Source organism: Pleuronectes platessa, chromosome 9, assembly GCF_947347685.1.
Source record: "Pleuronectes platessa chromosome 9, fPlePla1.1, whole genome shotgun sequence".
NCBI classification, from domain to species: Eukaryota; Metazoa; Chordata; class Actinopteri; order Pleuronectiformes; family Pleuronectidae; genus Pleuronectes; species Pleuronectes platessa.
Window position 1 is genome coordinate 18,863,862 of NC_070634.1, and position 22,617 is coordinate 18,886,478.

The 22,617-nt window shown below is 40.6% G+C and overlaps 1 protein-coding gene across 1 annotated transcript; it reads right to left on the bottom strand.

The window, feature by feature from the left end:
* Positions 1-12,448: 12,448 nt before the first annotated feature.
* On the bottom strand, positions 12,449-21,088 carry mfsd8l1 (major facilitator superfamily domain containing 8-like 1). Its single transcript, XM_053430658.1, has 11 exons — positions 20,835-21,088; positions 19,385-19,570; positions 19,113-19,175; positions 18,303-18,422; positions 18,090-18,169; positions 17,632-17,998; positions 16,756-16,829; positions 16,332-16,545; positions 15,975-16,097; positions 15,609-15,739; positions 12,449-14,336 (listed from the first exon to the last, which is right to left on the bottom strand). Exons 1-11 carry the CDS (start codon positions 20,908-20,910, stop codon positions 14,256-14,258), a joined length of 1,515 nt encoding a protein of 504 aa, XP_053286633.1. The 5' UTR covers positions 20,911-21,088; the 3' UTR covers positions 12,449-14,255.
* Positions 21,089-22,617: the final 1,529 nt, after the last annotated feature.

Consider the following 22,617-nt stretch of genomic DNA (forward strand, 5'->3'; position numbering starts at 1 on the left):
TTTTCACGTAGCTCCCATGAAACCGATTGGACATTGTGAAAAAAAAAGTTTGTGCTGTAAATTCCAGACTTTAGCAGTTTGTCCTCTGGCTGGCCCTGCAAGCGCACCATTTCTCTTATTCGATCAAATTCGCACCTTGCTGAATAAAAGTCTTCGCCAAAGAACATGAAGGCTACAATACAGCCAAGAGACCACATGTCTACAGCCTCAGTTAGAGGGAGGCCCAGAATGACTTCAGGGGCCCTATAATCAAGGGTCTGTATTTTGTAGCCAGTGGTCAGTTTGTCGACAGGTAAAGCCAAACCAAAATCAATAAGCTTCACCTTGAAAGGCCAGCGTTTATGGTTAACCAACATCACGTTGTCTGGCTTGAGGTCCAGATGTACCAAACGTATTCTTCGGAGAGTGTTGAGAGCCATTACTAACTGTTGTGTGACTTCTTGAATCTCTTTCAGATGCATTGGCCTACCACTCTGAAGGATTAAATCATCAAGGGTCATGTCAAGCTTTTCAAATTCCAATATATAATTTTCCTTTGTTACGAAATGCCTGTTAAGGCTGGCTATGCTCTCATGTCCGCCATGCTTCCTGAGTTCGGTAAGAGCCTTCAACTCATTTTCAGCATACCAGCCAAATTTTTTGGGAATGACCTTCACAGCAACTATCTTCTTGGTGTCTAATGCAAAGCACTTGTATACTTTACCAACAGCCCCTGACCCTAGTTCCCTCAGAACCCTATATGTGTTGGAAAGAAAGTTTTTGGCTGACATTTTTGCTGCTATGAAAAGTTCAACAAAAGTAATTCCAACTGTTTGTAGCTAGCAGTTTGTTGATAGGCAGAAAAATATGTCTCACTATCTTCTTCCTCATTTGGTACTCATTAGGTCTATTCTCTTTGTTTATACTTCATAGTTCTTTATGAGGTTAGAATTGACCTTGATGTTATAGATTAAAACTTCCCTTTAACCCTTTGATTCAAAAGCTATGCACACCACTTCTAAGGCACATCATGGGTAAAAAATGACCCGTATTGACCTACAATGTTATGTCATGCAAGGCTGAGTGTTTCTTTGATATACTTTTGGAAATCAATTTATTTCATCATTTAATATTCAAAGTATTCATTAAATATCTTGTTTTTGTTTACTACAAATCATTATTTTCATTTTATCTTTCTCAATTTATGAACTATGTATTTTTACATTAAGTTTACACATATGGGTCAAAAATGACCCAGGAATGACCCGGATTTTAAGTCACGATTTCTGTGTAGATGTCTTCAGGTTGCGACTCTTGTCAGGCATGTCTAGTTTGGACTCTATTTGACCAAAAATGTCCAAGATACAGAAGCTCTTGTTTTGATGGCGTTTAACTTTGTTGCCACGCCAGGGTCACACAGTGTGACGAAAAATCGATCTTTGAGTAAGTTTAGATCTTCATCTTGTTGTGATGACACTCAACTAAATTTTAAGTTGATCTGATGAAAGCTCTACGACGGGAACATCAAAGTAAAAATGTGGAATATGGCCAAAATGGCCACTAAATCCAAAATGGCGGGCTTCCTGTTGCGTTTTTAATAATGCTCCTTTAGGCTTTTTTCACGTTACACCTTTGTCACGATTTTGGTAAAATCCTGTGTGGCCTGATGGAATCATACTTTTTATTAAAAGCTAAAGCTTCACGTGGCCTGGATACATAAGTTATTTACCACGGTAGTTTGCCTGGTGTGATCTGAAAATAGAATACTTGTAGAAACCCAATAATATAGTGCATAATATAATGATATAGTTTTTATTTGGTAGTTGTGTGATATTAAGATTAAACTCAACAGTGAATACTATTTAAATGGTTAGTGGTAATATGCAACACAAATTTTAGTGAACTCCGTGTTTCTGAGTTCTTTTCATTATTTTGTTTAATTTCTACCTCTGCTAAGAAAGTTATGGTTTCCTGTCGGCAGGATAACGCAAAAACTTCTGACAGATTTCCACAAAACTTTGTGCAAGGTTGGGACTTGGGCCAAGAGGAACGAGGAACACATTTTTGGGGGGCAGATCTTCACAAAGGTTGATTTTTTTCATAGCAAGCATTTTTTCTAATTTTCTGAGGAAGGATTTATGGATCTTGATGAAAAGATGTACCCTATCTGGCACATTTAAGGGACTGTCATCTATGAGAGCGTGCACCGGATTTAAATGTGGTTTCATAAGGGGACTGTTGTGGTCGCTACACTACTGTTTTTGCCACCTAGCACCTTGGGGTTCATCAGATTTGCAGGAAATTGCTGTTTCCCAGTCTAAAAAATTACAATCAGAATCTAAGCTTGTTTAAATCCTGACCACGATCATCCTTAACCAGACATTAAAAATACAGTAAACTACATGAATACATTGTCCAGTTCATTGTCCTTTACTATTTATAAAACATATTTAAATAACCACATGCAGCTGCCCGGTGACTTTTTAAAGAGGACGGATTCGATGTCATGTACTTTCTAGGTTGTAGTGTGCAGCTGTATCCCCTCGTCACGTGACTACAAAATGACCAGTTGTTCAAGGCCCTTTCATTTATTTTGAATATCCATTGTTAAGTCAGATCTAGAAGAAATTGTTTTTCAAAGTTGAGGTTGGAGGACTTGGACTACAGAGGATAAAGACTTGATGCATGAATCACGGATAAGGGACATACAGTGGAACAAGAGTTGGCAAAACAAAGAGCATTAGAGCAGCAGTGTTGTGACAAGTCTGCGAAGTAAACAAGAATGAAGTCATGGATCACCAAACCAAAGGAGACTTCATGAGGAGAATGACTAAATAGTGAAAGTCCCTTATAATCCCTTCTTGTTTGTTTGTGCCCAAAACCATTGCAGTCAATTTCTGACACAACAACATTATAGAGCATGAAAACTGGAGAAAAACGATTAAGTTGAAGTGAAATGGGAAACTGTGGCTGGATTATTGAATCCAGGAGGGTTAGGGGCATTTGTCTGTGGTTAATTTTTATCTTTTCTGAAAGTTTAGAACGAGGTTATTGAGAGGCCACAGCGGGGCGGTGTTATGAGGGGTGGTGTTATGCTGTGTAATTGTGCAGTATTTGTCTTGGCACCGCTCCGGTGTGATTGCACTGGTGTTATCTCAGCGCCGCATGAGAGCAACACTCTGCCGTAGCATTCTTTAATTTGACCAGACGTTAATTGGCCTGTTTTGCATCGCGAATGCTCTGCGCCGTGACGGCCGTGACGCGGGATGTCCGGCGCCCTCGCACCTCGCCCTCGCTGGACGAAAGCAGCGAGGTCGCAGGTGACAGCTGTGGGCGTGAGGCGAGACGGGAGAGGAGTGAGGGAAAGCAGAGGAGCGGGGGGGTCTCACGGCCGTGTCAGGGGTCCAGAGCTGGAGTTTGTCACCTGCTCGGCTTGGCATGCAGTAGGACTAAAGCCCCGCCGCCCCTAAACCCCCCCCCCCCCCCCTTGCTCTGTCTCCCTCCACCTCCCCCTAATTGGATTTAATGAGCGATTTAACAACACAGCACTGCCCGATCAAATCAAACTGCTACTGTCTGCCACGCTTAATCCTGGGTCACTGCTTTGTAAAGCCAGCGTGTCCTGGGACGCTCCACTCTGCGAGGCTCCTCACACCGTCTCCCCCCCTCCTCCCTCACCCCCTGTCTGTTTCTCTTACCGCCCACCCTGATGAAACCAGGACAGGCCTGAGAAAGCCCCATATCCATAAACCGCACTAAGTAAGTCTTTTTCACCAGGTCACTTGTATTTGGAGAAGGACGTCCTTGACTGGTGGTTGCTGAGCAGAGGGTGTGATCACGCCTATGGGTCAAAAGGACTCTCCGACACCTCGATGTCATCTCCAGAAGTTGGAGTTGGTGGAGACATGATAGACGAATGGTGACCTTGAGCAAAACGTTCCATTTGCATGTATATGAGAAGCTTGAGTCTGTGAGCTTTTACTCCATTTTTGAATTAATAGTTTTATAACCGCTGGTTTTCGTTTGTTGATTATTTCTATTCTATAATAGGCAATAAAAGGGTGAGCAACAATTTCTACAACATGTCAGCTGCCTTCATCTTCCCTGGATTCAATTTCTCCCCCAACCAAACGAACTTCAATGAAGTTAAAAGTAGAGTTTATTTAAATTTAACACATTTCAGACTTCTCCAATCCATCTACACTTAAAACTGCATCACCAAGTAACGATAAAGAAACTTTATTATGATGTTGAATGTGACTGAATTCGCAACTTGAAGCAACTTTCACACGTCTTAAAATGATTGATTTGTTTATGCCATGTGGGAATGGATGCAAAGCAATGGCTGCCTGCACAGGGCCGATTGTGGACTTAGAAAAACTCTGTAAGACTTCAGTCATCGTTTTTATGAGGAGTACATACGATCTGAAGTAAAAAGGATAAAAAGGCCAATTGAAGACACATTTATTCGCACATGGATGTTGTTTGAACTTCAGCACAAAGCATCTAAACACTCTGTGATCTACATGTTTCCCTTATTTTCTACTTTCCTCCGACTTTCTTCCAGTCTTAATAACTTCCAGTAGATCCAGGCTTCTGATTACAGCCCAACCGTGACTCGAACATGACTCCAAAGCTGCAGGTTTTTTCCCTCCTCGTTAAAATTTCTCACATTTATGACGTTAAATCCAAAACGGTCGGGCTTATGAAACACACTCATCACTTGACTGTTTGTGATATTTTCCCACTCCCACTCTCACAGATGTAGGATTACTTTCTCGGTGGGATGATAAAAGATTTTGGAGTTAAAGCGGTGGAGCCGGGAAGAATCCATGCATTGCGAGGGACGAAGACGGTGGCAGCTTCACGGCAAAGTCGTGGTTCAGCTGTGAGAGATTTGTCACCGCAGATTGGCAAAGCTGCTTCTCAATTTATAATGCCAAAAGCAGCTTAATTATTAGGTCAAAGGAGAAAGGCCCAGGAGCTAGGGGAGGGAGGGACTCGATGGGGTTGGTGCGAGGTTCAACATGTCATTATCCCTGCATTTGTTTGGGGGTGTGATTGCAAACGCACCAAGGTATTATTTTCTGAAAGCGTCCTAATCCATAACAACTCCTCCACCCCACCGTACAGACAGCCATGTTATAAATGCAATCATCTACACCTTTCATTTTACACTGTAAAACAAAATGAGTATTTTATGGAGGGATACCTTTTGTTGGTCCTCTTTCTTGGCTCATGTTATTGAAAATTTGTACATGAATATTCTAATATATTTGGAGGAAAACCTTTCTGTATTATAAAAACTGTGCGAAAGCAGTAGTGTTATTTTTTTATTTCATTTTATTAAACAAGGACAATGCACAAAAACACTAATCTGCAGTCTTTTGGCAGGTTAAACAACAAATACTAAAACATTGTTTTGCATACAACACCATCAAAGTCACTATCACACAAACAGTTATACAGACAAATCCACGAGTACACATCAACATATTCTAGCACATTCACTCAATATATCAGGGACAAATTGCCATTCAACACATTCAAAAGTCTGAATCTCGATCAGATTAATGTTGACACAGGTTCCAATTAAGATTCTGCACCTGATCCTGTGGGGGTCCTAACGGGAAAAACCTTTCTCAAAATTAAAATGTGGAGTTAAACAGGGATGAACTTACAAAGTAATGATTATTTCATCAGCCAATCCAATTTATCGCATGCTTAAATCCAAGTGAAAATTCATCCAGTGCTTAAATTTACATTTACCAGTGTATTGAGTGCTTCAATTTGTAAAGTAGGGGACATTTTATGGGGATGCTTGTAGATGTAATAATTTTATATAAATACCCCCCCCCCCCCCCCCCCCCTCAATTTACTGTATTACCAGTTTCTGTGGAAAACTGACCCTGCTGCAAATGTTGTAGATATTTCTAACGATGTATAGAGACGGAGTAAAGAGAAGCTGCAGTTTGTAGTCACAGTCTCTCACAGGTCACGGCCATTCGCACCTCAGAGAATCACAGCCACACAGATGATCAGGGGTCAGTCCGAGAGAAAACGTCTCTTTGCATTTTCTTTCTATTACAAAGTTCAATGTGTCAAATTTTCTAGTTATAGTCCATATTGACAAATCACACTTTGTCTCATGGGGCTAAAGTCATGTTGAGCTAGTTGTTACTAGAGTGGCATAGGAAGAACGCAGTTGATGTCTTGCTTAATCATTAAATTAAATGTTTACAGGCCTATATTTCATAAATCGGCTCGTTACACCTATATTGTAGAAATGAAATTTAAAATGTCACTGAGCTATATCTTCATTCAGGCGCATCAGAGCTTATAGATTATAAAAGTAAAGCCACAGTGGCCCATATTCTATTTCTGGCATTTCTACATTGTAAGCTAGATTGTCAACACACAGATGCTGAAATCCTGCCCGACAACTACAATATGTCACGAGCAAAAAAACAAAGCTGGCCTTACTGTTGTCATGTAACTCGAGTTGACCTTTCCAACCGAGCCATCGGCTGTGACACGTCTCGACAAACAGCACTGTTTGTCTGTGAGGGAGGAACATTATCTGTGGCTCAGTACCGATATAAAAGAACATGTTATATCGAGTTAATATAAGAAGTTCAAATGTTATCTAACGAGGAATTTAATTGTATTTAATTATTCAGAGCTATTATATGTGAACGTATCAGAATAAATGTGTGCATATACAGTGCCTTGCATAAGTATTCACCCCCCTTGGACTTTTTCCCATTATGTACTGTTACTAACTGGAATTCAAATAGACTTAAATAAACTTTTTCCCGTTTGATCAACAAAACATGCATAGTACTTTGATGGTGCAAAATAAATTTTATTGTGACACAAACAATAATGAGAACAAAAAAGTTGACATCTGTTGGGTGCATAAGTATTCACCCCCCTGTGTCAATACTTGGTAGAACCCCCTTTCGCTGCAATTACAGCTGCAAGTCTTTTGGGGTATGTCTCTACCAGCTTTGCACATCTAGAGATGGAAAGGTTTGTCCATTCTTCTTGGCAAAAAAGATGAAGCTCAGTCAGATTGGATGGAGACCGTCTGTGAACCGCAATCTTCAAGTCTTGCCATAGATTCTCTATTGGATTGAGGTCTGGGCTTTGACTGGGCCATTTTAAGACATTAACATTCTTTAATCCAAACCATTCCTTTGTAGCTCTGGCTGTATGTTTAGGGTCATTGTCCTGCTGGAAGATGAACCTCCGCCCCAGTCTCAAGTCTTTTGCAGACTGCATCAGATTTTCTTCAAGGATTTCCCTGTATTTGGCTCCATCCATCTTTCCCTCTATTCTGACCAGTTTCCCTGTACCTGCTGAAGAGAAGCATCCCCACAGCATGATGCTACCACCACCATGTTTCACTGTTGGGATGGTGTGCTCAGGGTGATGGGCAGTGTTGGGTTTTCGCCACACATAGCGTTTTGCATTGAGGCCAAAAAGTTCAATTTTGGTCTCATCTGACCAGAGCACCTTCTTCCACATGTTTGCTGTGTCTCCCACATGGCTTCTGGCAAACTCCAAACGGGATTTTTTATGGATCCCTTTCAACAATGGCTTTCTTCTTGCCACTCTTCCATAAAGGCCAGATTTGTGGAGTAGACGACTAATAGTTGTCCTGTGGACAGATTCTCCCACCTCAGCTGTGGATCTCTGCAACTCCTCCAGAGTAACCATGGGCCTCCTGGTTGCTTCTCTGATTAATTTTCTCCTTGTCCGACTCTTCAGTTTGGGTGGACGGCCTCCTCTTGGTAGGTTTGCGGTTGTGCCATATTCTTTCCATTTTCTTATGATGGATTTTATGGTGCTCAGAGAGATGTTCAAAGCTCTGGATATTTTTTTATAACCTAACCCTGATTCATATTTCTCCACAACTTTATCCCTGACCTGTTTGGTGAGCTCCTTGGTCTTCATGATGCTGTTTGTTCAGTAATGATCTCCAACAAACTCTGAGTCCGTCACAGAACAGGTGTATTTATACTGAGATTAAATTGCAGACAGGTGGACCCTATTTACTAATTATGTGACTTGCAAATGTGACTTGTGAATGCAATTGGTCGCACCAGATCTTTGTTAGGGGTTTCACAGTAAAGGGGGTGAATACATATGCACTCAACACTTTTCAGATTTTTATTTGTAAATAATTGTGAAATCCATGTAATATTTCCCCCCACTTCCAAATGATGCACTATTTTGTGTTGGTCCAATACATAAACTCACGATGAAATAAATTTTAATCTGTGGTTATACCATGACAAAATGTAGAAAAGTCCAAAGGGGGTGAATACTTATGCAAGGCACTGTATGTAGATGCAAATATTTAATGGGACAGGCATCATTTGAATTTTGTATCAAGTTTGTGATTCAAGCAAAAGCAGAGCAGAGTCTGTTGTGCTTGGGAGAGTAAACATAAAAGAAACCTTCTCACGTAATGAACATTGTTTGCATTATACATTCCCCTCTTTAAGCTCCGCTCCAGTTCATACTGTGCAGCAAACATCTGCACGCTCCTCTCTGTGTGATTATTATCGTACTATAGTCGTTATACCTCAATCTTTCATGTCCTCTGTTGTGCACGGAAGATCTGAAGAAGCCACTTAAAGTCAGAGCAATCTATGTGTGATGGTGGGAGCCTGTATCGCAAACCGACGCCCTGTTATTCACTGCAGTAGAACAGACACAAATATTCATGTGCATATATTAACTAGCTCCTGTGCAATCTACGGCAGAAGCCTCAAGCCGCCTTAATCTCCCTGCCAGTGCCCTGTCTCTCTTTTTTATTCTCTTTGCATTCCTCTCTCTCTCTTTTTTTTCCTGGATGCCGTTCTCATCCGCCCTCCCCGAGTTTGCCCAATTATCCCCTCGGTTCAGCGGCAGGGCACTGGGTCACGACACTGGCTTGATTTTCACACTGTTCCTTCTACTGAACGCCACATCAAGTTAATCAGGGTTAACAATTGCGGCAGTGCCTTGCTGAGCAGGGCTCCCATCGGCTTAGCGTGGCCTGGCTCGGGTGATACAGATGGGCGAGTAATCTGTTCTGGGAGCAGAGGGGACAGATGAGGGGCGGAGGTACATGGTGGTTAGCTGGGCGGGGTGTGGGCATGTGGGATAGTCGCGGTCAGGACGCAATTAAAACAGAGACACCAGACTGAGGAAAGTTTGTGATGAAAAGTGGAGATGAAAGTTTAAGATCTGGAGGCAGGACTGCACACAGAGAGGAATGACGTTGGACGGGAGTTGCTGGCAACCCCTAGTTTTTGAGAAGTACTGTAAGTTAGCGTTTTAAAGTTAAGTGACATAATGTACAACAATGATGTATTTTATAAGGTCTCACTGTTAAATAGCTGCTGCCTCCCACAACATCGGCTTTTTGGTTCTAACTACCAACATTCACCTTTTAGAATGAGCAACTGTAGATGCCTCAATAATAGACAACTTTCATGTGACCAACTGTTGGGGTAGAAGTGTGGGTATGTATCCATCTATGTATCAATCTATGTATCTATCTATCTATCTATCTATCTCATCAGAGAAATAGCAGAAGGTAGTAACGCTGCAGTAATGAAAAGCAGAAATTAGTATTCTCTTCCCAGAGTTTCAAACTAATTAACCAGTTTTTGAAGGTGTAAAAAAAAAAAAAGAAGAGACATAAGCATTTCAGATCTCTGCCGCTCTCATCCCATGGACCACACAGGTCAGGGACTTGAAACGGAACAAGTGCAATGTCAAAAGGTCAAAGAGACCATCAGAATTACAAATCCACACTAAGTGTATGATGTTGCGGGATCAAAGTGTCTGGGGGGAGGGGAAGAACGCAATTAGAAGAACTAGAAAACTTCCTGTGCTGAAGATGGCTGAAGCGTGACCCATCTGGCCAAACAGAAACTCTTAGAGCAATAGCAGCTGCCTAGCTTGCACAACACGGCCCAGGGTGCACCCGGCTATAGGCAGAGATAATTATTCATTCAGTCAGAAGAGGCATTACACCCTGCTTTCCAGACAGGACCAATGAAGAAGAAAAACTTTGCTTTTCACACAACCCTGGGTGACAGAAATGGAGCTGAGTTGGCCGCAGGACTTCCGTGTTTTCCAGGAACCAAACAAAACTCCCGCTCTTCACTTGACCTTTTCAACTGTGAAGAAGCCGGCCTGTAAAGAGTAACTTTGGAGTGTGAGCGTCGGGTGTTTTAACCTTAGTTGCGGCAGGTTTTCTGTACCAGTGCACCCTTTCACTCCCCCATTATACCACAGCTCCAGCACTCTGCTTCTCCCATCTCTTTCACGAGCGCCTCGCTTTGAAGATGTCGCACCTCTTCGGAGTGACGCATGTATTATTAAAGCGGGACCCGAGTGCGATCCATGCAGGGACACTCACACACGTTCACGGGTTTCTGTCACTGCCACCATTTTGATTTGAGCGTGGCCGCGGCAGTTTTTTGCACAAACATTAAGAATTTGTGACACCGGAGCACGAGTTAATATTTCATACTCCCGGCAGCTCAAAAGCTCAGAAGTTCTAACTTGAGAGCACTTCTTTCCATTTGTTACCCATCTCCTCTCGCTTCATGAAAGTCTTATTATGACCACGTTGATGGTATTATTCTTGAACTACTAAGTTGTCCCATGAACAGGGGAGGGGTCTTGTAAAGTGCACGAGAAAGGGCAAGAAAAAAGGTAAGGAAATGTGGGAAAAGTTGTGCCTGGTGCTACGCTGTGGCCCTGTCCACACTCCTGATTATAAAATATGTATGCAAGGCTGGGCGGCAAATGTCCTATAAGCTCAAGTGTCGCAGTGCATCATCCAAACTCATCCCAGCCCAGAGTGTGAGGGTCAATCTGTGATCAGGATCGAGATTGAAGGGAAAACAAAAACCAAAGTCCCACTGAACTCCACTTGCCCTCGTTGGCCCTTGCAGTCGCACGAAAATACAGTTCACCGAAAGTTCACGTCTGTTATCGTTGCCGATTTTTTTTGGGCTGTATGTGCCTCGTAACCATATCCCTGTGATTGGCAGTGGAGGAGGAGGAGCGAGCTCGCCGAACTTACCCTGACAACTATTGTTAATATGACACACGGCGTGTTCTCCACATCTGACCCTGATCTGCAGGGTCGCTGTTCGGTCAGACCGCCGCTGCAGGCCAAGTGCGGTGGATGTGTGTGTGTGGGTGGGGGTGTGATGAGGGATGAGTGGGCAATCCAGTTGAGAATTAAAAAAAAAAATTCTAAACCCCAAAATATCTCTGTTACTGGCTGTGTCATAACATTTCGGTGTCTGCCCCAACCAACATCAAGACGGGTTCAACGGGAGTTCACTGGGAAGGCTCCGCCCCCTCGCCACTACGTCAGGGGTGAGATGGCGTGTTGTCATGGCCAAGAAATACCTCGGTTACCCTCTCTCTGCTGGTTCCATCAGCGAGGCCACAGCGACGCACCGTGGTGCCGCCACCTCCACTTGATGAGGCCTGTAGCTTCAAAAATCTGATGCTTCCATTAGCACTTTTTATTTTTTTATTATAAATAATTTTTTTAAGTATATCAACTATAAAAGTACTGCATTTCTTGTTGGCTATTATTTTGTTCTATATGTAAATAATTATTAAATTCAGTTATTTTATCAGCAACTAAAAACATCATATACACAGTGAATGAATGAACTTCGTATGAATTAACTACTTTTTGCCTATTTACTAAATGTATGTGAATACGAAAATAAGAATTGTGTTTTTCGAAAATTATGCTTTTGGAATACAATGTTGCAAACACTTAGAATTTTTAGTGATTTTTTAATTATTAATTTAAGTCAAATGTATTCAGTTACAAGCTGACAATATTTTTGGGAATTATTTAAAACTTGCTTATTAAAACATACATACACTAATACAAAGATAAGATAATATAAAGATAAGAATTGTTTTTTATACTATTTCATTTAAAATTATTTAATTTGTGTTACATTTAGATAATTTAGCTAAATAATAATAAATTAAATAAGTTACCACCATCTCTGGTCAAAACAACCATTGGACCCGGTCATGTTGAAGGACCGAAAGGTTCAAGAAACAACAACAAGGCCAGAGTTTGATTACTTAAGTACTTTTTAATTTGTATTTAAATACAAAAGAAATGACCCCTAAGATTTTCCAAATATAATTTTGTTTTTGAAAATATAAAATTGTGCTAAATTCTAAGTGCAGTATACACTCTTCACTATCCTTGACATCATATATAAACAAATATATATATATGTTGTGCACTGTTACTTGAAAATTAAATCATCAAATATGAACAAATATCAATCACAATAAATAAATATTAAAAAAACATTTTCAATAAAATTCGTTTTGATGACTAAAGCAGGCAACACTTTATTTAATCTATTTAGAGCCTTTATATAGAAATATAAAAAACACCTAACATACATGAATATCAAGTATTTTATTTAACACAGCAATTATCACAATAAAGTATTAATGAAATATTCTTTGACCCCTTTATAAAAAAGTTGATACATATTTAACTAAAAAAATATATAAAAATTTAAAGAGGTAGTGTGAACATGTCATGATGAATACATGTCAGATGCCAATAAACACCCACATAATGATATCAAAGTTTAACTTTTATTATTGATTTTATTATACTACAATTATATACAGGTATTGTTATGAATATAGTATTTTTTTGCTTAGATCTTGTAATTACTGTGCACACAAGCTCAGTTTCCAGAGAAAAACAAAACACAAAAGCCAGTGAAATATGATGAAAGTTTGTTTTTGTAAGGACACAAGGAATAGAAAACGTTATGTATATGTTAGGTGGCCATAAAAAAACTTAATGAAGAAATATGTGACAAATAAAGAAATAAATACTCACATTTTTGTGAATATATAAGCTAAAAAGAATTATCAAGGTGTACAAAACAAAGTACAAATACAGTGATTGACATTTTTTTCCGCTTCAAAAACTAAAAGGCTATTTTTATTGCCGATAAAGATTCTTCCCCCCCCCCCCCCCCAAGTGTGTTTTTGGTAAAAGTGCAAACTAAATAACAAGAATCTTCATTCATCTCATCGGATTCATTAGTTATGGGAAACACATACAATAGATTGAAACAAAGACTAAGAGCGCCCACCAGTGTTAACAATATGTACTACACCGCCAACAAATAAATCACAAATTTGTATTTGCACTGCTCAGCTCTTTTCAAAGCAGAAAACTTGTTTTATTATTTAACAACCTTTATCATTTAAGAGCTACTTTCAATTCAGTTTGAATGAATATCTGCATTTGGTTTGTATATAGATGGTAGAAGGTCCCTTTATTTTTAGATTTAATTTACTAATAGATATGAAGTGTAACATCCAGTTGTGCATTAAAGCTTTTCATCACCATTAAACTGGTACAAAGTATATTAATTGAATTATGTTGGGTTAGTGTTAATCACATTAAACACATTGGTTCAATGATAGTTCACTCTGAAAAATGAAATAAATAAATACAACCTGCAAAGAAAATCTGAGTTTTTGTAAATATTTAGGTGTTTTCAAGCAGATAAACATATCACACGTAGGTGAAATGGACGTAGATTGAAATGTTACATCAAAGTTGAAATCATTTTATAGTCTCTGTTAAAGTAAAAATCTAGTCAGACCTTTAAATATTTCACTTTCCAGTCATCTTTACAGAAACTCAAGAAACTTACTTTAAATACACAGCTTATTTTATTTCAAATGTCTGTTTTTCCAAAATATAAAGTTATGATTAAATTAATAAAGTTATAAGATTATATATTGCAACACAAGGTCAGTTCAAATAAATCCAGAAACATTTAGCATGTGAATTAATTTAACAGTTAAACATAATTTGTGATTCTGCAGAATCCTAAAGGACTGCCGAGGCTTGCACAAGTGGTGCTACTGTGACGCTATATTTCCATGGGAAATATATAAATGTATATAAATATAAAACAGTACTTTCATCTGCCTCCACACACAAAGTCCAAGGTGGTGACAAGTGCTGTTGGGTGTGTGCCAAGAAAATACAAGTTAAGATGCAGGAAGACGGGATATAATACTAGTGGTATTTACCCGTCTCGTACAAATTCATATTTTACATTTATGAAAAACAAACATTATAGATTTTTACGAATGTGACACCAAGTCCTTCAGCACTGCATCCGTTATCATTTTGCAAACAGCTACCTTCCATGTTGATTGTTCCTGTTGGATTAAGCACGGCCGTCTGGGCCGTCAGTTTCCTCCTCAGCAGCAGGTTCAACCATACGGTCGAAGGAGAACGCCAGCATAATCTGTGTTGTGAATATTAGATCAGAATTAATACAATGCAAAATGCAATGAGCTGGTTTTTAATACCCCCCCTCCCAAAGTTTTTTTTACAGATTGAATCAAAGGTTTATTTTCCTCTTTGACATCGAGGTTTTAACAAAGAAACACAGGGGGAGAAACTGAGGAAAAATACATTAAATAAATAGTCAAACAACAAGTTTTGCACAGGCATTCACACAGTCAGCTGCAATATTCTCAGCCTCTTTTTATATCTAATACACGAATGCAAAGCTACTTAAAAAGTAAAATAATTCTATCAATCTGTGAAGTGAATCCTCAAAATGAAATACTTTGTGAACACAGATGTTCACAGAGTTCCTGTTGGACTCAATTTAGCAGAAAGAAACTGGGAGGTGAACTTCTTTTACCAGTCCAGCTTTTCTCCACTTATTTCTCAGGGACAGTGGAAGCATTTGGTTGTCGGGCTGTGGTTTCGCCCTCACGCTTCATTACAAGCTTTACAAGCATTTTAGTTATGCTTGTTTGTTCCCTAATCCGAGAGGAGCTGCTGGCTATAAAATGTGAACCTTCATCTCCTGATCCTAACTTTAAGCCCCTTTCTGCGGTTTGTTTGTTTCTTATTTGTTCCAATTAGAGTCTCAGTCATTTTTGTTCAGAAAAGGAACAAGATGCACGTTTAGACAGATTATGGTCATGGGCAATGAGGCCAAATCAATGAGAACTTGCAATTTTTATTCACATGAGCCCATAAACAATTGAGTCGGGTGAAAAGAGGGTTGATGATGAATCATTATCTGCTCAGCGAGTCATATCACTTGCACCTATTAAATGAAAATTATTTAGACAAATTAATGATCCTTTGTATGTAAAATTTGTGGAGATAATCAGAGTTTTTCTGGATTACATAATCCAGAAAATTGACCATATGAGTAACTTTGTAGTTTCTGTTTTTGAATAATTTATGTAGCTGGGTATCATTTACAAATGTACGATATTGGTGTCATTACAATACCTGACTTTTTTATCAAGACTTTATATTTAGGACTATAATTGTTTGCCTTCATAAAGTAAACTAAATCTAACATTCTGAACATGTATTTCGATTGGGTCAAATTTGTGCACAAAAATAATGCCACAACAGCAAAAACTGTGAGTGGAGATTAATTCCATTTAACTATTACATGGTTTAAATATTGGAAATTCTCCCAAAACAGTCACAACCATGATTCTTCACAGCCACACAGACTCTCTCCATCTCCTTTACGTTCACTCACCGTCAGCAGCACCAGCAGTCCCATCATCACCCCCAACATGATATAAATGTTCTCGGTGAGGCCCCCAGCCCACAGAGGGCCAAGGATGGTGGCTAGACCTCCCACTGAGCGACGCACTCCCTGACAGAAACCTGCAATCACCACACGAGACACAAACACTCACAAACTATAGACACACATTAAGGACACGCACACTGAGAACACAGTTTAAGGATCTTTTTACAGTTACATGTTGAAATGTCAGTGTCCAGTGACACCAGATTTAAACATGCTAATTTAAAAACCTTCGAACGATCTAGAAATAAAAAGGGACAAAAAAAGAAAATCAATGTTGCATTGCTTCTTCTAGATGGCGCTGTTTCTCACCTTGTGTTTTCTCACAGGTGATTTTGGAGAAGAGGGAAACCTGGGCCACAGCTACGAACGGCAAACCCAGAACCTGCAGAAACACCCCGATGATGAACTCAGTCAGCGGCCAAGGATAACCCCCTACAGAAAACAAGAGAAATGGTGAATTTAAAATAATACCTGCTCAACTGGAGGTGGTTTTGATCTACTCGGTCTTTGGTGTACCCAGATTTACAGTTTTTTCACTGAAGTCTGTATATGTGCCTAATGGAAAGGCCAGGTATCATTTGGCAGCTGGCAGCATCATTTACTGCGGCTAATGATTTGGATGCGCAACAAATATGCTGGGTTTGTGCAAATTCTGTGCCGTCTGACCTAGTGGGGTCGCCAGGAAGATGAGGCACCAGACGCCAGAGATGTTGCAGATGGCCAAACCCACGGCCAGGACCACCCGCTCCCCAACCCGCCGGCTCAGCCAGCGCACGAAGAAGAAGCCAGCGATCACCTCCACGCCACACAGACAGTACATCACGCTGTTCTCCAGCTCCCCGTAGCCAAAGTACTTCTGAGTCAGTGGAGTCACCATCGTCTGCAGAGGGAATGGTGAACATGTCACTGTCAATTTCTAACTCGTGTTCCAGGCACCGGTTCTACTGTTTTATTTCAATGAGTCAATATCTCAAAAAAATGGGACATTGCTGCAGGAGATTAAAAAAGGTGAAATCTGTCCACAGAAATATAAAGGGAACATAAATGAGTTTTATCTGTGTGTGTCTGTGTGTGTGTGTCTTTGCTGCACCTCCAGCGCTGTCTGATTGAAGAGGGTGATGAACTGAGCAGCCAACAGCACAACCACCTCTTCTCTCAGGAACTCTGCAGAGACACGAGGAGAAATTCAGAGAGAGATTGAGAGAAGAGTTAGAGACCAACCACAGGGTCAGAGCTGAGAGAGAACATGGAGCTGAACAAGTGATAAATTATGTTTTGTGCAGGGTACAAGGTAAATTATACTGTAGAGCCTGAACGATATGGATTTTTTAGGGTTGATGCGGATAATGGTATTAGGGAGTAAAAGACTCCCAATACCAATAAATCATCTGATATATTTTTATGAAAAAAATGTCTAATGGCAAAGAAATATTGATATTTTACAGTTGAACATCAAATTTATTATACATAATTATAAATATAAAAAGAAAAACACCACACAAACAAATGTATAGAATTTGAATTAAAAAAAATATTCCTTCTATGGAATTCAAATATAAATGCTTATTTGTTTATTCTGTGAATAAATTTGAATGTCAGCATCCTAAATGCTGATTATATCATGTGTGTGACAGGCTCAAATCAGTTGGGCTCCATCTACTGGTAGACTCACATACTTACACACCATATAAATCTAAATATGAATAAGTGGATAGCAACTGTCAGCCACCTGGCACGGAGGGGAAGTTCATCCAGGAACCTAAAACTGCAGTGGATGTATTTAAGTGGTTAAATTGCAAACACATTGTAAATGATATGGTGTGCAGTAAGGTGTTAAAGCTTGTGAACCAATTGGTTTGATTCTCTCAGAGGAAAATGTTGTGTAATATATCTATTTGACGTTCTATAAACTGACAGGATACTCCAAATCCAAATCTCACACAGAAAAGGTCCCACCGTCACTCACCTCGAGAGATGCTGAACTCCTTGATGGGCCTGGAGGACTCTCGGGTCTCTGATGGCGGGGGGGAGGGAGGAGGGGAGACATGACTCAGTGTGGAGTTAGAGGCAGCAAGGATGTTGTTTCTCCTGTGGTTGGGAGGCACCACTGAGCCGTAGGACCCCACCAGCTCCTGGGACGTCATTAAGGGCTTCACCTCATCGTTTTCCTCTTCCTCCTCCTCGTCTTCCAGGAGCCCTGACTCGCTCTCCTGGTCCCCGCTCTTAATTGCTGTGGAAGCTTCCTGTACTTTCTTTCTCTCCAGAGGGGGCAGGTCCGAGTACATGAAGACCACCACCAGCTGGAGGAGGATCCACATCAAGCACATGAACAGCTGCAGGAGGCAGAACGCGAGTGTTAGCTCTTCTTTGGTTGGGGGAAAGGAAAATGCCACGAAGGTCAAACTATAATATTTCTGACCTTACCCCAGGTGCAGTATATTTATTAACTACAAAAGGTCCCAGTTGGAAATTACACAGCCTCAGGAAGATGTTAAATGCTGGACCTGCGTCGACGACAGAGAGAAATGGAGAGGCTTTTAGGATGCTTGTGACATTTTATGCGTTAAGAATGCAAATGCAATCCATTGTACATCATAACAGTCTCAAATGATCAGCAGGGAGCAGAGGAGCACTGACCAATCAGAAGGCCGGCCTGTCGACACGCCATCACAGCAGCAAACACTGTGGCCCGGTCGTCTGGAGCCGTGCTCCTGGTCAGGACGCCGAAGATAGATGAGCCAGCACCTGTGCCGATGCCTGGAAAAAAAGAAAATCATTATAAACAGGAGCTCTGCACACTAGTGAGAGGGAAATACACATCCTGATTATATATTTTATAGCAGCTAAAGGTTAACTCCAGGCTCCAGATAATAAGGCCCTTTTTAAACATGGTCTTATTTACCTATGATGTTGGGTGTAAGTGATTAATAGTCTGTGTCATTGTGGTTGGTACTGTCGCTTCAGCAAGAAGGAGTTTGCATGGGGTTTTCTCCGGGTACACCGACTACCTCCAACAGTCCAACCAAATGCAGTTAGGAGTAAATTAGAAACTAATTGAATTGAGACTCTAAATTAACCACATGAGTTACACTGAGTGTGAATGGTTGTTCGTCAGCCCTGCGACACGCTGGTGATTTGTGTATCAGCCAGGATCAAGCAGGAGCAGTGTTTATCCGGCAACCAAAACGTGGCAGTGCAATGTAATCCAAATGCAGAATGACCTCTATTCGAACAATAACGATAAATAAGGGACCATGACTATACCAGGTATACTGTTCCTGCTCAATAGTGGACTGATCAAGAGCATCAGACACTTAGGCCAAGTTTACAAAACAATCGCTTCTACAATAAATTTGGGAGTTCAGTATTTATCAGGTAAGAAATAGCATTGTACTTGACAACCGCCTAACTAATTAACAAATTCAAAGAATCTGGCAGTAGACTCACCTGCTACCAATCTGCTTGCCAGTAAGAGCCACTTGGAGTAGCCCATGAAGTACATGAAATTACCTGGAGAGTGGAAACAAGTGGGAAAATAAGGTCAACGCTCATACGCACAATATTCACATAGGTACTTCAAATGGAGTTTGACATGGGATGTGTCAAGTGCATTCTTTGTTTTAAACTCTGAGGACAACATCGACAGGATGAATGAGTGTTAACTACAACTGTGGAGGTGGAAGTAAAGAGAACAGGAGTGGAGGAGAAAAAGGACAAACCGATTATCTCAAAGAGGTTGGCGAACAGGATGATCTTCTTGGTGGCTTGTGTTCTGTCGGACAAGTGGCCGAACAGCGGCCCCGTCAGGAGGCCACTCAGGCTGAATGCCGACAGGGCCAGACCCAGGAAGTAAGGCGCCGCATCTAGAGTCTGCAGGTACCTCCATATTGTGGGCAGGATCACAGCTGAGGAGACAGAAGACAAGGACACGTTCTTTCAACCTTCTACCTTTGTACTTTGTAAGGTTCGTCATCCGGATTTGATCAAAATAGAAATATGGAGGTGTTTTAAAACTTGTGTATGTTAATCTATCTACGTATGAGCGCTTGTGTTGTACTATGTCATGAATGAAAACCTAAAAATAAGGTGAGATGAGGGTGAAACAAGACAGTAGGTGACATCTGTTGGAAATCTTCACCACACCAGGAGAACTGCCTGAACACACTGCAAAGTTCAACTTGAGCTGCAGTCGTAGCTTTGCCGTTCGAAGCTTCCAGCCTTGGCGTCACACAGACAAAGACTAGTGCTTATCCAGTACAATCCAAATTTAATTTGTGGGTCAGAAGACACACAATGCGGGATTGCTAAGCAAAATTCCAGAGAGGAAATAATTGCACAACTTTTCTTGTTGTCTGAGTGAACTCCACAGTCGCACTCTTGATTCTTTATCACATGTTTCAGGACATTATCTCTACGCTGAGGGAGCAGAAAAACGTAGAAACCCCTGTGTACTGTAATATAATCGAGTAGTTCTGCAAATAATACCGTTTCTCTCAATAGAATGTACTAGGTGCTGACTTAACTCTTTGCAAAAAGGGAAGTGGTGCTGTTCTATGGGACCTCATTTCATCATAAGGCGTCTCCTGTGGATGTGCTAATCCATAGTCTGTTAGTGAGAAGCTCCTTACAAAATAAAGCCTCAATATATATGAACACGAGTCAAACACAAATAAAGTTGTAGTTTCAACAATAATTAGCATGTGTTGTGCTATAAGCAGCATCTATAGCAGGATTTTTTCATTTCTACTATAAGATATTACAAACCTGATTGTTGCTAATATCTAAAGGGAAACCCCCACCATGGTTTAGAGGAGTTCTACCAGAGCCGGTTTCAGGTGAGGACGATGTAACTGGTTTGATGTGTTTCTAACCTTCAGTCACACAAATTACACAAGAGAGGTCTTTAATAACTTGACTGTGCGTTTTTTGGGGGGGGGGGGGGGGGTGTTAAACAGCCTTACATGTGTCTGTTTTCAAACATGTGTTCAAACCAGACGAACAGAGACTTAAACGGTTAAATTACAAAACCTCCCCACAGACTCAAGGTGTGTCAGGGAGACGCACATTAATTAACCACTAATCAAACATCACCGTCATGGATTGTCCTGCGCCACCACAGCCACAACGTGCGTGTTTACGTTGACGGAGGAACAGAGAATCGAACCCTACCATACTCCACACCGCTCAGCAGGAATATCAGTCCTATGCTGCAGAACGTCAGCCTCCTCTTCCGTCGCTCGTCCATCTGCCGCTACCAAGTGTCCGAGCTGCGTCTGAGCTCGGTCATCATCCTCCGGACACGCGCGTAATGCTCAGTGCGCTGCTTCCAATTAGAGCCCGGGGAGAGGAGCGCTGCTGCGGCCGGGGACATGCTCCGCACAGGGACCCGGGTTGTTTCTGCTCCTGCACACCAGCACTGATCCTGAACCCGGCGGAAGTTCGTGTCTGTGACGCGCGCGACAGGGAGAGGTTTAAAGGTGGGAGAACCGGAGGAACCGACAACCAACCACACGGCCCGGTGGTGTGATCCTGCGCACTGCAACTACATCACTTCCGGTAGAGTCCAAATGCAACCTGACCCACTGACAGGCACTGAGCCTGGATCAGTTTCCTCTCTTTTCCTTCTTTTAATTTATATGAATATATAGATACATATTTAAATAAACTACATGTATACTAGTTTATATGATCTACATGCTGATTTACCTGTATATATGTTCTAGTATATACTGTTCATTTGACATTTTAGTACATTTAGTAAATGATATGTATAATTGCCTCCCTGCAAGTGATTTTTCTTATAGTAGAAATATCTTAGAATAAATATAAATATTATATTATATAAATAAATATATAAATGACAACAAAAACAGCACTGAGCCCCAATCAGTCCTCCATGGATTTGATGCAGTACATTCATTTATGCATTCAAAGGTGTTACAATTTAAAAAATAACCTAATTTACACCAAACAAAAGCAGCTTTCATGAGTCATTTTGAATATATATCATTTGATTTCCACAGCAACATGAATGTAAATCATTGAAAGACAGACTGGAAAATAGCCAGTAGTGTTGCAAAGAAATTCTTCAGTAAATAGATCAGAAGAAGGACTCAGTTATTTCCTTACATTTTTTTGTTTTGTCAAATCAAAAGAAAGAAATTAAGATTAAAATGTACAATGTACGATTCATAACGTGCACATGGAGTTACAGTGAAAAACATCAACATATGAGATCCAACACTGATGCCTGGAAATCCTTCAGTCACAGGAGAACAAACAATCTTATTTGAGTGTGACACAACGAATCAGATCTAATCCATGTTCTGTTGGATTCACATCTGTCGTCTGGGGAAACACACACTGAAATACACTTACCTCAGTATCATGTTCATGAAACCAGTTTGTCTTTTGCTCTGGGACACACTGCATGATCATGTTGGAAGTACCAATGAGAAGATGGTGAATTGTGGCCCTGAAGCGATGCACAATACTAAGAACAACAATACTCTGCAACCTGAGCTGCATTTAATGCTATTGCTAAGTATCAAATGAACAACAGAAGCTTATACATATTAGGATGTTAATACAATACAGATGTTAAAATAATAAAATCCTCAAAATTATGATGATTGTCACAATTTTGGCCTCGGTACCAGTCAATTATAGTTTGAATCTATCCACAGTTTTATCGTGGTGTTAATACGGATGTGATGTTTAACTTGGTATCAGAGTTTCTCAGACTGTTTATCAGAGCTTATTCTGCAGAACCTCTACATTGGAATGTACTTCTCAGGTACACATCAGGTGACTGCGTGAGTCACTGGCAGTGTGGTCCTCTCCGTCCTGTGACAACCATTACCACTGACACTGAGGAGCCTGTGTTGCACACAAGCGGCCTCTTCTCCCATAATTCAATTTCAATGTCCTGAGTGTCCACACTTTAGTTTGC

Excerpts from the sequence above, each read along its gene's own strand:
- mfsd8l1 (XM_053430658.1), bottom strand. The coding sequence starts at position 20,910 with ATGGACGAGCGACGGAAGAGGAGGCTGACGTTCTGCAGCATAGGACTG. Across the intron at positions 19,176-19,384 it reads CAACCTCTTTGAGATAATCG|GTAATTTCATGTACTTCATG; the intron begins GTTTGTCCTTTT and ends TCCACTCTCCAG. Across the intron at positions 15,740-15,974 it reads CACCTGTGAGAAAACACAAG|GTTTCTGTCAGGGAGTGCGT; the intron begins GTGAGAAACAGC and ends TGGTGATTGCAG.